This window comes from Canis aureus, chromosome 14, assembly GCF_053574225.1.
Source record: "Canis aureus isolate CA01 chromosome 14, VMU_Caureus_v.1.0, whole genome shotgun sequence".
NCBI lineage: Eukaryota > Metazoa > Chordata > Mammalia > Carnivora > Canidae > Canis > Canis aureus.
Window position 1 is genome coordinate 64928390 of NC_135624.1, and position 14134 is coordinate 64942523.

Below are 14134 nucleotides of genomic sequence, written 5' to 3' on the forward strand. Positions count from 1 at the left end.
ACACAAGACAGAATGTTCGTCATAGCACAGGGAGAAAAATTAAGCGATGCTTTGATAAAAATATAACAAACCACATGTTCAAAGAAAAATAGCTGATGATTCTTGTAACATTTTAAAACTACCACAAAGAGAAAATGTAGTCATAACAAAAGTGGTAAAAGGTAACTTTCAGCGAATGTTCCATAAGTCCCCGAACCAAAATTAAGTCCTTTACATCAATATCAGATTAATCCAAAGAACAACCTTTTGAAGTAAGTGCTATTATTTTCTCTGCCTTGTTGATGAAGGGAACAAGGAACTGATAGGCTAAGTAACCTGACATAGGTCACAACACTTCTTAATAGACAGACTTTGGGTTAAAACTATTCTAAAGGAAAAACATATTTGCCACCCAATAACAGCACAGACATTGAAGCAACCTGGTTGAATTCTTTATTATGTAAAACAAACAAACAACAACAAAAAAAAAACACCTGACGTAACACGATTTATACATGTGCCTTCACGCACTCCCACCTTCACTGGTATCGCTAAGGTCACAAAACATGTTTTCTAAATCAGTCATCATAATATTAACTGCATAATGGTCTAGTGTAACCATGTTTCTCTACGCATCTTTATTTAATTATACCATATATACTCTTGGATGGGAAAGCACATATTGAATACCCAATACACCGAAAACATGTATCTTGCATCAATAATATATTAGGTGTTTGTCTAAAACTCATCCTTTAATTTCTTAGTATGTCTTCATAGATTTTTTTAAGATGTTATGTATTCATTTGAGAGAGAGAGAGAGAGAGAGTGCACAAATGGAGAAGGGGAGGGGCAGAGGCAGAGGGAGAAGCAGGCTTCTTCCTGAGCAGGGAGCCCGAGATCATGACCTGAGCCAAAGGCAGATGCTTAATGGACTGAGCCACCAAGCATCTCTGTCTTCATACCTTTTGAAGGCATAAACTATGGACCCCTATTCCATCTCTCATAAATGTTCTAGTTTTCTTATGAACTAGCTGAAAAATGTGAGTTCTTTTTCCTTCTCTGTGAGATAGGAAATAGTAAAGATTGTTAAAGGGATACATGTTGATAGTTTAATATAAAAAAAAAGTTGCCACTGAGATTTCTGATTTCTTTAGTGTTCTAAAGATTCCGTGTGAAGATCTAATTTTAAAACTGGCTCAAAAGATCCGATTAAAGTGTCTGAATCTATTTTTACAGGATATCCTTGGCTAACTTTACACTAAAAAAATTTAACACACTTGGACTGTCTTCCTTTGGCTATGAAACACCTTTCACAGAAATGGCCATTAAGGTGGGGTTAGAGTATGTGTGGAAAGGGGTTTGAACAAAGAATGTGTATGATACCATCTTAATGCAACATGTTCTTATACTAATTAAAATATATTTTCTGAAATAATCACTTGTATTCTGGCCCTATACCTAAAAATATAAGGGATATTCTCTGGGGACTAAACATTGAAAACTTCTGGTTTCCCATTCCCGTAGTTTTCCTGCTGTATATCACATTCAAGTTGTTCTTTAAGCTTTAGTCACTGGATCTGAGTACCTGAAGCAAGAAACTGCCTTCATGACTAGCCTTATTAATTTTTCCTTTGTTATTGCCAAGAATTGAAGAAGACTAAAACAGATGACCTCCCTATTTCAACTGAAGGAGGATTGGACATGGTACCTCTGTCACTTTTAACACCATTCTTCTATCTCTGCACCAAAAGTTTTTAACAAATCTGCAAAAGTAAGTATATGGACTCATTATGATTATACTATTATGCTCTGCTTTGCACAAAAAAAATCACCTAGTAGTTTTAATCATATCATAAATAAAACATCAGGTTTCTATATTCACAAAGGGAATAGATCTGATTTCTTCTTTTAATCACAAATAAAATTCTGTGGATAAAACATCAGGTTTCTATATTCACAAAGGGTATAGATCTGATTTCTTCTTTTAATCACAAATAAAATTCTGTGGAATTTGGGATAAAATTCTTTATTTGCAGATACTAGTCAGAAAAAAGAAAATAACAGTCAGGTAGTATTAAGACTCCAAATTTAGAGATATAGACACTGATAAAATGAAAATTCCAGGGCTCTCCTAGTGACTCAGGATGTCAAAGCTATATTTGTGACACAATTTAGACTACAAATCATGTGGTAAGGTATGCTTGAGTTATGACAATAGAATTTTTTTCTAACACTAATTCCATTTGTAACCCTATTTTTCACTATTTTGCATTCGGCATTTTATCATTTTTCATCCAAACTTATACATATAAAATGAGGGGGAAAGATTCTAACAAGTGCTCTCTCAACATTCCTTTGATATATATGGTTTCTATAACTACAGCAATGTAGACCACTGAAATAGGATAACTTGTGCAATGGGAAGGATATTTGGGAAATATAATGTTTATTCTTCTCTATATCTGGGTGTAGATGACTCACTAATCATCCCCAACAGTGTCCAGGAGGCCTTGAGTGAAAAGGAGGCCATTGGACAGTCAGATTGTTGCGTCAAGAATAAAAGACAACTCAATATTCAGCTTTTGTGGAATTCAAGTAAGATTTTTCCAAAGAAAAGAAATTGGTAAGCAAGGCAGGATGGAGAGAAAGGATGTTGTAAGTCTCTTAGTTCTCACATAACAAATCAACGTCAGGCCTGGAGGTGAGAAAACAGCAGTTTCTTATTTGCATGTTTGGTTGGTATTTGCGGTTTCCTCTTAGGAGATGAAAGTCCAGGCCATTGTCAGTCTTTGGCATGAGACTGGAGCAGGGAGGACAAAGCATTTTTTTTTTTTTTTTTTTTTTTTTAGGACAAAGCATTTAATCAAAGGAAGGAAAAAAGGAAAAGGCAAGCTGGACTCTTTTGATCTTGCACTGCTTCTGGGACAAGGGAGACAAGCGGGAATGAGGAGACTGGTTCTTCTTCCCAGCTCCCCTCAAGGCCAAGTGTCAGAAGAGAAGGAACACGGTATTAAACCATACAGATCTATGGGGGATCTCCAAGCACCAAAGCTTTTTTTCCTTACTCTGTCTTGGGGCTTCTAAAAGGAGGACACCACAGGGGCTGCCAGCCCAACCGTGTGGTTCCAGCCAAGGAAGCCACGACTCTCCCTTGGTTCTGGTGCTACAGGAAGAGCAGTATCAGGGTTTCCTGGATAGCCTGTAATATGGGCTGCAAAACCAGGCTCAGGTGGGTACCACAACAGAAGCTATGGTGGACCATGTGGGCTGCTGCGTGAGGGTCCTTGCCAAACTCAGGGTGGTCTGCTGCACCACTGAGAGCAGCCTCCAGGCATATTGAGAGAGATCTGCAGGGAAAGCCAGCAGGGCCAGCCGCAGCCAGGCAGATGCAGAATATCAGCCAGTGGGGCCTACGCCGCCAGCAAAAGACACCCACATACCAATTAACGTAGAAAACTGCACAAAATTAAAACGTGATGCATTCCACATCGTAGGATAGCTGGGCTTCTCACCCCTCTCCTTTTCTTCATTTTCTCCATGAATATTTGTACAGAATTAGTATGTGCTACAATGTAACTGTATTAATGAAAGGAAGGGCAATTGTCATGATTTCTAGCACTGAGGGTAAATTCTTGGCTTCCCATTTACTCAAAGTCTATTCAGGAATACAGAACTTGAATTTCATTCTAATCACGTAAGTTGCTTTATCAAAGTTGTCATAAGGTCACAAAGGAAAGGAACAGAGAAGCGTGATGCCGTTTATGCACGCTGTGAATTGAGGTCTGCATTGCAATATAAAGTGGGCCATATAACTAGGAAAGATGAAAAATCCATAAAAGTTGGGGTTTAAATTGAGAATAAAAATCTGAGTGATTATTGTAATAATTATTTTCACCAACATCCAGGCTTCAGATCTCAAGTCTATAAAAATAATCTCAATGTGTATCACAATTGTCCATCTGTATTTTGTATACGTCTGAGATGACAGGATGTTAGAACATTTCTTCCGTAAAGTTAAGAAAGAGAAAGAGTACTGGTGAGTGAGAGAGAGATACTGGGAACTCAGATGATAGCAACCTGATAGCAACCCTGTAATAACCACAATGCTTTTGCTGACTTTTCAAATACTGTTGACTTTTCAAATGACAGAAGGATGTTTTAGAAGACAAAAAAAAAAAAAAAACCTAGCCTGCTGAATTAATTATACTTCCTTTAAATAGAAATAGGATGGTGCATATACCATACCTAGCAGTGATTTCCCTAGGACTTCCCACTGGACTCAAAAGCCAAGCCCAGTATCACAGAATGAGGAAGGGCAGTGTTTATTTGCATCAAATCCCTATTGGCTTTATCTAAATATGTCATCCAAAATGGAGGATGAAGAAATTAAAAATCTGTCTTTTAATACTCTAATTTCTTATTACTGGAAGGCTATCCAATGGCATTTTATCAGTATGAGGATCATGGCATAGGATATAAAGAAAATCTACTTTTATCACTCACTCATCTCATCTAAAGGGCTTAGACATTGCTTTTATTCCTTTAGTATGTGGAGTAAGACCTGAAAAAACATGAAAACATGACAACCAGACCTGCCATAGTGCTGAGACAGAGAACTGAGGTTAGAATGCAGAGTTTTAATACCACACAGACCTTATTCTTAATACTTTGAGAACACACAGCAACCCAAAGCACACTCAAGAGAAACATCTTCCACGGGAATTGGCTACAGAAATACCCACAATTAAAGGCTGTCCTTTGAACAAGAATATATGCAAAAGCTTAGGATACTTGGATTATTAACCAGAGCTCTGAAATAATGAACAAATATTTCACCCTAAAAGCAAAGAACAAGTTAATGGTTATAACAGTTGGTCATAATAGTGGTGGAAGATAAACAGGAGCACCTGGGTAGCTCAGTCAGTTAAGCATTCAACTCTTGATTTTGGCAAGATCACGAGGTCATGATCTCAGGGTTGTGAGATCGAGCCCCAAGTCAGGCTCTGTGCTCAATGGGAAATTTGCTTGAGATTCTCTCTCCCTGTCTCTCTGCCCTTCCCTGCTCTTGCTTTCTCTCTTTCTAAAATAAGTAAATCTTAAAAAAAAAAAAAAAAGATAAACAAATAAAACCAGTTTGAACTAATGCCTCTTTCAGACTTGTCAAGCATTTCTTCCAGATACTCAGTAAAGTACTGGAAAGTAATAAAAAGAATATGCTAACTACTTATCTCCAGTAAACTTTACAGTCTCACTTAGGGAAATGGCTCCAATCATTCCTAAAATAAATCTTTCCACCTTATACAAAGTCCTAATTTCAAGAATTTCCATTAAGAATTTTTTAATTTAGATATTTAGATTATATGGATTTTAGCTGAAAATCAGAGTAAAATTTCTGGTATCCAGAAAGAAAAAAAACAAGGATTTAACTCCCCTTGCAGAATCATGCATTAAAGGAGCATGTATTTTGGCCTTACTGTAGACCTCACATTTTAATTCATAGATTCTATAATCTAATCTCAAATGATTTTCAAATAGAAATATTACTTCTGTGCTACACTTATTTTTCCCCTTTGTTCTATTTTTCTTCAACATATATCCCTAACTTCCATTTCATCTACCTGAAAGATGCCCTGTAGGGAGAGGGATAGAAATACCCCATAAAGAAAGAATGATACACCTGAATCCTCCACCGGGATGTAAGAAACCTGTGTACAAAAAAAAAAAAAAAAAAAAAAAATTGTTTACAAAATACCAAAGTGAAGGAATAGCATTGATCCTCATAAATAATTTTATTTTTAAAGTAAACAGCTGATGATGCAGTAGGAAAAAAAAAAACAATGAAAAACATATATAAATAAAACCTCCCTAGAGCAAGTTATCTTCTTTAAAAATATTAATCATGTTTATTAGAACCAGAAATAATGAAACAAAAGATTACTAAGCCTCTAGAAATATTTGAATTCCCTACAGTAAGCTTCCCCCTCACTATCGTGAAAGTTTACAAGTAAGCCGTACCTGGAAAGAAATTAAGTACAGGCTTTAAAATATGTTTAAGCAGGCATATTTGGCATGTGCAGGGTCAAAATGTACTTAATATTCCACTAAAAATAGAGTCTACCCCTCCTAAGTAAAAGCAGTTCATGTGAATAAAGCCAAATACTAAAAGTGTATTCTGATAATAGGATGTATTTTATATTCAGAAAGAACACACATTTTTAATACTAACAAAGTTTTTCTTGGTAATTGCTCTCTCATGAGTCAATAATTGATAGTTGCTTTTCTTTAAAGATTTCATTTATTTATTTGAGAGACAGAAAGGAAGAGAGCACAAGCAGGGAGAGGGGCCAGAGGGAGAAGCAGACTCCCCATTGGGCAGGGAGCCCGACACCGACACCGGGCTTGATCCCAAGACCCTAAGATTCATGACCTGAGGCAAAGGCAGATGCTTAACTGACTGAGTCGCCCAGACACTCCGATACAGTTACTTCTGAGTAGTCAATCATTTAAGAATCAATGTCCAGCCTACATTATCTGCATTGGCTTTGTATCCTAATATAAATTAACTGTTTTCAATTTTGTTTCAATCACCTAGATATATCTAAAAACTTCAAATTCTCTTATCCTTTAATGTCACATCAATAATTAGTAATCCAGAAGCTCTGATTTCTCAATACAGTTTGTATCTTTCCATATTCAATTCTTTATCAGAAAAGAATGGAGTTACATTTTTAACACTTTAATCCTGGTCTATATAAACAAACTCCTTTCATGATATCTATTCATGAAGGGATAGAATAGACCCCATTAGACATTCTAATACAAGAAAATAAAAGTATTATCTTTTATCTTTCATATCTGAAAGATCTTCAACCATCACTTTGCTTCATTTTTTCATTTTACAATTCAATCTTTAATTGCCTTCTTTTTGCCAATAATTATTATAAATACATAGATTATGAAATCTGCAAACAAACTTAAGAAGGAATTACATAAATATAATTAGTATTTCCATATGAATCCACTGGTAGTAGCTCTGACAAATGGCTGGTCTTAGATATATTATACCAAACTATGCAGCTGAGTAAAAAAGAATAAAATTTATCATTTAACATACACCTAAAAGAATGACTGCTATTTGATAGATCTTAATAATTATAATAATGTTTGATACTTCATTTAAAATCATTTCTCTCATGTGATTCTTTTTTGTTTGTTTGTTTTGGTTTTTTTTTTTTTTTTTTTTTTTTTTTGGTAGCTTGCAAAGTCCATCACTGTTCCTCTTTAATCGGGGCATAGGTCATGAGAACTTCCAAATACAATAGTTATAGCACCTACTGACTTTTCTATAGATACAAGGAAGGACTCTGCCTAGGAAGTTCCTGGAGTCACTAAAATAAGAAATAGTCTTCCCATTATTCTAATTCTTGTTTCATAGTTTCATTCCCTGGCAACCAGGAGCAACTCCCAAATCATTTCTGACTTGTATATGTTTCCCACCTGGGACAAAGACACTCCTTCACAGCACCATGACAACCATGCCAGCGACACAAGCGCTTGGGTTCATGCAGGAAAATGGAAATCCTGAAAGGAAGCTAGGAGATAAAGGCTTACTATTCCTTGTTTCCCACTGGTAGGAAGTAATTACAAAAATTACTTTAACACAAAGCTTCTGGTGAGTGAATAGTTTGTAATTTGATGGGAGAAGCTTAAGGGCCTAGGAATTAAATAAAAAATATGAAAAGCTGAATGATGTCATACAAGCACAACTCCCTCCCATTTCCCCCAAAATAGACTGCCTAAAGCAAACTTCTTATGGACAACAATGTAGACATTCTTAAGAGATAGTCAGGGATATGTTTTGTTTTTCATCTGAGCTTAGATTCAGTGGAGGTGAACTTTATGTCCCTTTATTGGTAGATAAACCACGTTATTACCAAATGAAATTTCAAAAACTAGTAAAATATAAAATAATTTTGTCAAAACTGAATGTCCACAAATGGGTGTGATTTTCATCCTCCCAAAGCAGAAAATTTTTAAAAAAGACTAAAATTCAACTCTCCGCCCCCATAATGAAGTAGACAAGTTGTTTTGTTTTGTTTTGTTTTTTGACAAGTTTCTTATCATAAGCATGAACAGTTTATGTTTGTTGTTTACTGAAAAGGATGGTATTTCTATGACAGAAATTGGCAGTACTATGTGTTATAAACACCTGCCAATTCTGCATTGGAAGAGATTATTTATATTGCCAAACATAAAACTGTTTTAGGTCTTAAAAGAGAAATTCTAAAGCAGAGTACTGCATCTGTGATTTTACAAATTCAGTATATTTTCAAACAGTTCTTCACATTTTTCTACGTCTTAAAAATAATACAACTTCCTTATGAAGAGTAGAGGAAAGAGAATCTGTGTAATATATGGAAATTGTTGAGGATTTGTGTTATTGTTGAATAATAGCATAGAATCTATTATCTCAACAGGTTCAAAGCTGTGACTTTTATTGGAAACCTAGATAAATATTTTAAGAGGATAAGTAGTCAAAATAGATGTTTGCTTTTCATCAAGTGGAATATTTTAAGGTTGAGTGTGGTAGAAGCATATTTTCTGCTTTGCATTTAGTTTTGGATTTTTTTTTTTTTTTTAGGACAAAATGTTCTCCTCCCCTACAGTGATAGGTAGTAAATATCTTTCATGGGCTTCCAATTCTGTGCAAGGCACATCTTCTGATTCTCATCGATATAAAGTTAGAAAAGAGAGAGTAGAAGGCAAGCAGAGACATTCCAAACATCCACAAGCCGATATCTGCCCCTGAATCCAAGCTAACCTCTACTCACCCCTACCCCAACATGTATATAAGGGCATGCATTCATTGACTTTGACACATGATTATGAAAATATACTGTGCATTTTTTATTCACTCACTACTCCAATGGATCTTTGAACTCAATATATCCAAAATTATACCCACTTGTCATTCTCCATCAAGCCTATTTCTGTTTCTCATTTTAAATATCTGAATTCTGAGAAGAGAATCCTCTAGTCTTTCAGATTAGGATTCTGATTCATCCCTGTTCACTCTTTCTCTCTCTCCACCCCCAATATATGCTGCATCAAATAACCCCATCAGTTCTATTTCAGTCTTAATCCAATTTGGCTCCTTCTCTCCATCTCACTTTTATCGTTTAGTTCGGGAGATAATTGGTTTTAATTTAGAACACTTGCTCCAAACTATGGAAATTAAATGAATGTCAGTTATAAACTGACAAAACAACACATGTGGTCAGGCAATTCTGGAGACAACTAGCAAAATAGAGCAGAAGGTTTATTTATAGGGGCCTTGATGCCGAAACTCTGTTGGGTCAATGGTGCCTTATTTATGATAAAAACTCCTGATGACTTGCTGTCAGAGAAATTTATGAAGACCATGGCCCTCAAATGCATTTTTAACTACATTTTATGTATTTTAATCCTCTTCTTATAACTTACTGAAGAAAGACCTCATGTGTCTCCTAAAATAACATCCTGAATTGATCCAAACAAAGCACTATTTTATATGTTACTACAGCTTTCATTTAGAAATCAATATACTTTCCTAAACCTAGAATATGTTCAGCTTTACATTTTAGATTGATGGAATAAGGCATAAAAATATATTCTTAATGTCACTTGGAAAGTATATAATCCATGAAAAAGCTTGGTTCTCAGTCTTGAGACCAAGAAGTTAAAAGAAGAATGTTAAAGTTAAGTATAGTATTTAAAGTTCTGAATCTAAATGTCTTTTTGCCCTAGGAAGACATTTACACTTCTGAAATATATAGTTATAATTTGGGATTCTCAGAAGGAAGTAAATTGATAACCACTAGCAACTCAATTCAATCAGAACTTCATAAATAAGAAAATAAAATTCATTAAGCTCATACTAAGGTTTATCGTGGAACATTCTATGTTATATATTGGGTCAAATTTTAAAGTAATTAAGAATTAAAAAAGGAACTCCTCCTCCTTTGACCCATGATTTCTGAACACCTTTCCAAAATGTATTTTATGGCCTTCTTCAACTATAAAGCAATCTTCTATTCACAATTGAAAAATTAAAAATAAAGTCTTCAGGTCTGCATTCTTTTTTAAAAAATATTTTATTTATTTATTCATGAGTGACAGAGAGAGAGAGGCAGACAAAGGCAGAGGGAGAAGCAGGCTCCATGCAGGGAGCTTGATGTGGGACTTGATCCCCGGACTCCAGGATCACACCCTGGGCCAAAGGCAGGCGCTAAACCTCTGAGCCACCCAGGGATCCCAAGGTCTACATTCTTAAAAACAATTTATTATCAAATCAGAGTAAGATGAAGCTGATGTTACTTGATATTTTAAATAATTTTCTAAAGTAATATCCAAAATTGCCTTAAACTCATCTCATTCTTATAAGTTTATAAGCCCTCACTACTAAATTATTTTCCCTTATCTAGCATCTAAAAATACAACAGGTATCAACATGGATGGAAATGGAGGGTACTCTGCTAAGTGAAATAAGTCAATCAAAGAAAGACAATTATATAGTTTCACTCAGATGCAGAATATAAGAAATAGTGCAAGGGACCGTAAGGAAAGGAGAAACTGAAATCAAATAGGAAGACAAACCATGACAGACTCTTAACTCTGGGAAACACTGAGGGTCGCTGGAGAGGAGGCGCAACAAGGAGAGTAAGGGGTCTAGGGGGGTAGGAGGATGGGGATAACTGGGTGACAGGCATTAAAGAGGGCATAGGATGTGATGAGCACTGGGTGTTATACGCAACTAATGAATTATTGAAAACTTCATCTGAAACTAATGATGTATTACACGTTGGCAAACTGAATTTAGATAAAATATTTAAATTAAAAAAGAAAGATACAATAGGTATTAAAGGTATTTCTCACAATTTTCTTATTTCAATTGATAAAAAAAATCTTTTCTCCTTCTCTGTAAATATCAGACTACTAAAAAAGTACCAGGACTGATATTTATAGAAATGGATACCCTCAGGGACTGAAATGGAGCAACAGAGTACAGCTTTTTGAGACTATAGGCATGATAGAAGGAGCAAGTGGGAGAAAAGTCATAATGACTTATGTGTTAAGACTTTTCCAGTCCTCTAATACAATTCTATAACATGTGGGCTATGCTTGTCTAAAAGATATTTAACCACTGCCTCACAAAAGATATTAGATATTATTAAAAACTAAACTATAGAAAAAGTACTGTATCCTACTATCTATCCTTTGACACAACTAGTTCTCTGATTTAGAATGACATTTTTAAAAAGTGAAAATATGAATGAGAACTAAGAGGAACATGTCTGCAATACAAAGGCAAGCAATTCCTAACTGTTCGACTTTAATTAAAACTCATAACATGTAAATCTTTGTACAAAATAAATGATGTTAATAACTAATAGCAATAACAAAAGCTAACGTCGACTAGCCATCTATTATTGTTGAGGGCTAAATTCAACAATCTGCATATATTACTTCTAATTTTTATTATTATAATTGCGCAATGTATTTTAATTCTTTATTCACAGCCTCAGGTTTGAGGCTCAGAAAGGTTAATTACTAATCTAAGGCAACAGAACAACTTGATGTTTTATGGCTATTACTCACATCTGTCTAAATGAACAGTGTACTCTCTTCCAATTACACCACAGTTCTCCCCTAGGATAGGGACATATATTACAGTATTGCATCTATTAACTCAGTGTTGTTGCTGGAAATCAGAGATTTCTCAAAAACTCTGCAGACCACATCAATTTTAAATTTATTTTAAACTGTACTATTCCAATAAACAAACAAACAAACTGTACTATTCCATTAGTATGGCATATTAAGGGAAATGTGGTATCTGAAAATCAACCTAACTAGATAACAACTCTCAAGAGGCAAGATATCATTAATCTAGAATCTAGATTGTTAAATTAAACAGATTATTTAGGGCAGCCCAGGTGGCTCAGTGGTTTAGCGCCGTCTTCAACCCAGGGCGTGATCCTGGAGACCCAGGATCGAGCCCCATGTTGGGCTCCCTGCATGGAGCCTGTGTCTCTGCCTCTCTCTGTCTCTCTCTCTCTCTCTCTCTCTCTCTCTGAGTGTGTCTCTTATGAATAAATAAATAAAATATTAAAAAAAAAAGATTATTTATATTCTTGACATTTCTCTGGGGGAAATTTCTATTATCTCTAATTCAGATAGTTGGACTGACAAAAGTAAATACAGACTTCTTGAAATTTGATTAAAATAACATAGATTCGCAAATTTCCTTTCTTTTCCAAAAGGGAACTTCTATATCCAACTTATAAAAACATCTCTTTAATAACAAATTATTCTCAGATTTCATTGAAACATACAAAACTAGAAAAGCTTCACATGCCATATTAATTGACTTTAGTGGTCCAGCCTGTTTTGAAATAAAATTTGGCAGAATCATTCAACTCATTCTCTCTCCCATATTGTCAAAAAGGTTTGCAAAATAGACAAATAGCTTAAAGTCAAATAGCATTTTTATTTTCAAATGTGTCTATCACATATTTATCCCTCTGCCATGTCAATATATCTCATTTTAAAGGTTTGAAAATAATACTAATAATTCATAATTTAGATACTTCTCAAAGGCAAAAATATTTTCAACCTTTAACAGAAGCTAGAGAAAGGAAAATTTCAATGTGAAACTTGAAAAGAAATCGTAAATAACAAACATATTGGGAACACAGTAATGCACTGGAATAAAATAATACCAATAACATATATTCTACTATGTGGTTAAAAAAAAAAGGTGGGCCATATTTCATGAATTATAAACTTCTTTTGCTACCTCCACATTATGCAAGAGCACAGGACTATCACACTCTCTTAATTGATTGGGAGAGTTGTTTTCATCATATCTTAAAATTAAGGTTAATTATCAAGCCTTGTCAAAGATGCCTACCTCTGTATTGGCAGTCGTGGGACATGTTTATGGGAGCCCGTTCTACGGCTGATCTCTTGTAGACAACATGAATCCTTCCATTTTTTTCCTCCATCTGCTTACCTCTTTCCAAAGGTTCAATGAAATACTCATCATTATCACTTTTTATCATTCCAGCCTAGAGAAAGCATAAAATGTGTTATTTTTTTTAAAAAAAAAAAGAAGTATCTGTCATCTTTAGCTCACAAGTACCTTTTTAAATGGCAAGATTATAATTTGTGAAAACTAATGCTTTTTCTTTCTACTTTTGGCTATAAATCTAAAATGGGTAAGTAATTCATATAAGATAGAAATTCATAAACGGTAGGAGGAATAAAATAATTCATTCAAGGTATAATAAGAACTTTATAAAGGATAAGAATAAGAAAATCACAAAATGTATACATTTCATCAGACTGCAAAAGAAGCACATTTATATATTCTACTTGGTATTATATCTCTAAATGAAATCTTGCAGGGGAAAGAAACTCAAGAAACATCTCTAATATCCCATAAACATCCACTGTGGAGCTATCCATGCATAGTTAGTATTAAATCATTCACATTTTCTTTCCATACCACTATGATATGAGAAGAATGATTTCTTTTTTTTTTTTTTTTTTTTAATTTATGATAGTCACAGAGAGAGAAAGAGAGAGAGGCAGAGACACAGGCAGAGGGAGAAGCAGGCTCCATGCACCGGGAGCCCGATGTGGGATTCGATCCCAGGTCTCCAGGATCGCGCCCTGGGCCAAAGGCAGGCGCCAAATCGCTGCGCCACCCAGGGATCCCGAATGATTTCCTTTAAATAGCCTCTTTAAGCTTCAGTAGAAACCCTGCATTTCTAATATTTATTAATTTGAAGAACTAACTCCTGTTTGTCCTATCTTAATCTAACTTGATGATTTTATACATATTTTTCCCTCCTCAAGCCTCATCCTTCCATACTAAAACAGTTATGCTTGTGTTCATTGCCTTCTACCTCTCTAATATTTATACTCTTTTTCTTTCTGTTTCATCTTCTATTTAGAAAATTCCAGGACTATATTCAGTACTATAGCTGAATAGAAATTATGGTTTTGTCTGAAATTGTCTCCTCATTAGATACCACATCTACATTATAGTCAAGTAATTACAGCTCATATTTCTACTATAAAGATCATACATGGGATCCCTGGGTGG

General features: G+C 34.8%; 1 protein-coding gene across 4 annotated transcripts in view; it reads right to left on the reverse strand.

Moving 5' to 3' along the window:
- Positions 1–14134, reverse strand: part of ADAMTS3 (ADAM metallopeptidase with thrombospondin type 1 motif 3) — a 261150-nt gene that overhangs the window by 130758 nt on the left and 116258 nt on the right. For all 4 annotated transcript variants that reach the window (XM_077848318.1, XM_077848321.1, XM_077848319.1 and 1 more), the window contains one exon: positions 12935–13091. In XM_077848318.1, the coding sequence (XP_077704444.1) occupies positions 12935–13091 (157 nt within the window). The remainder of the gene's footprint in view (positions 1–12934; positions 13092–14134) is intronic.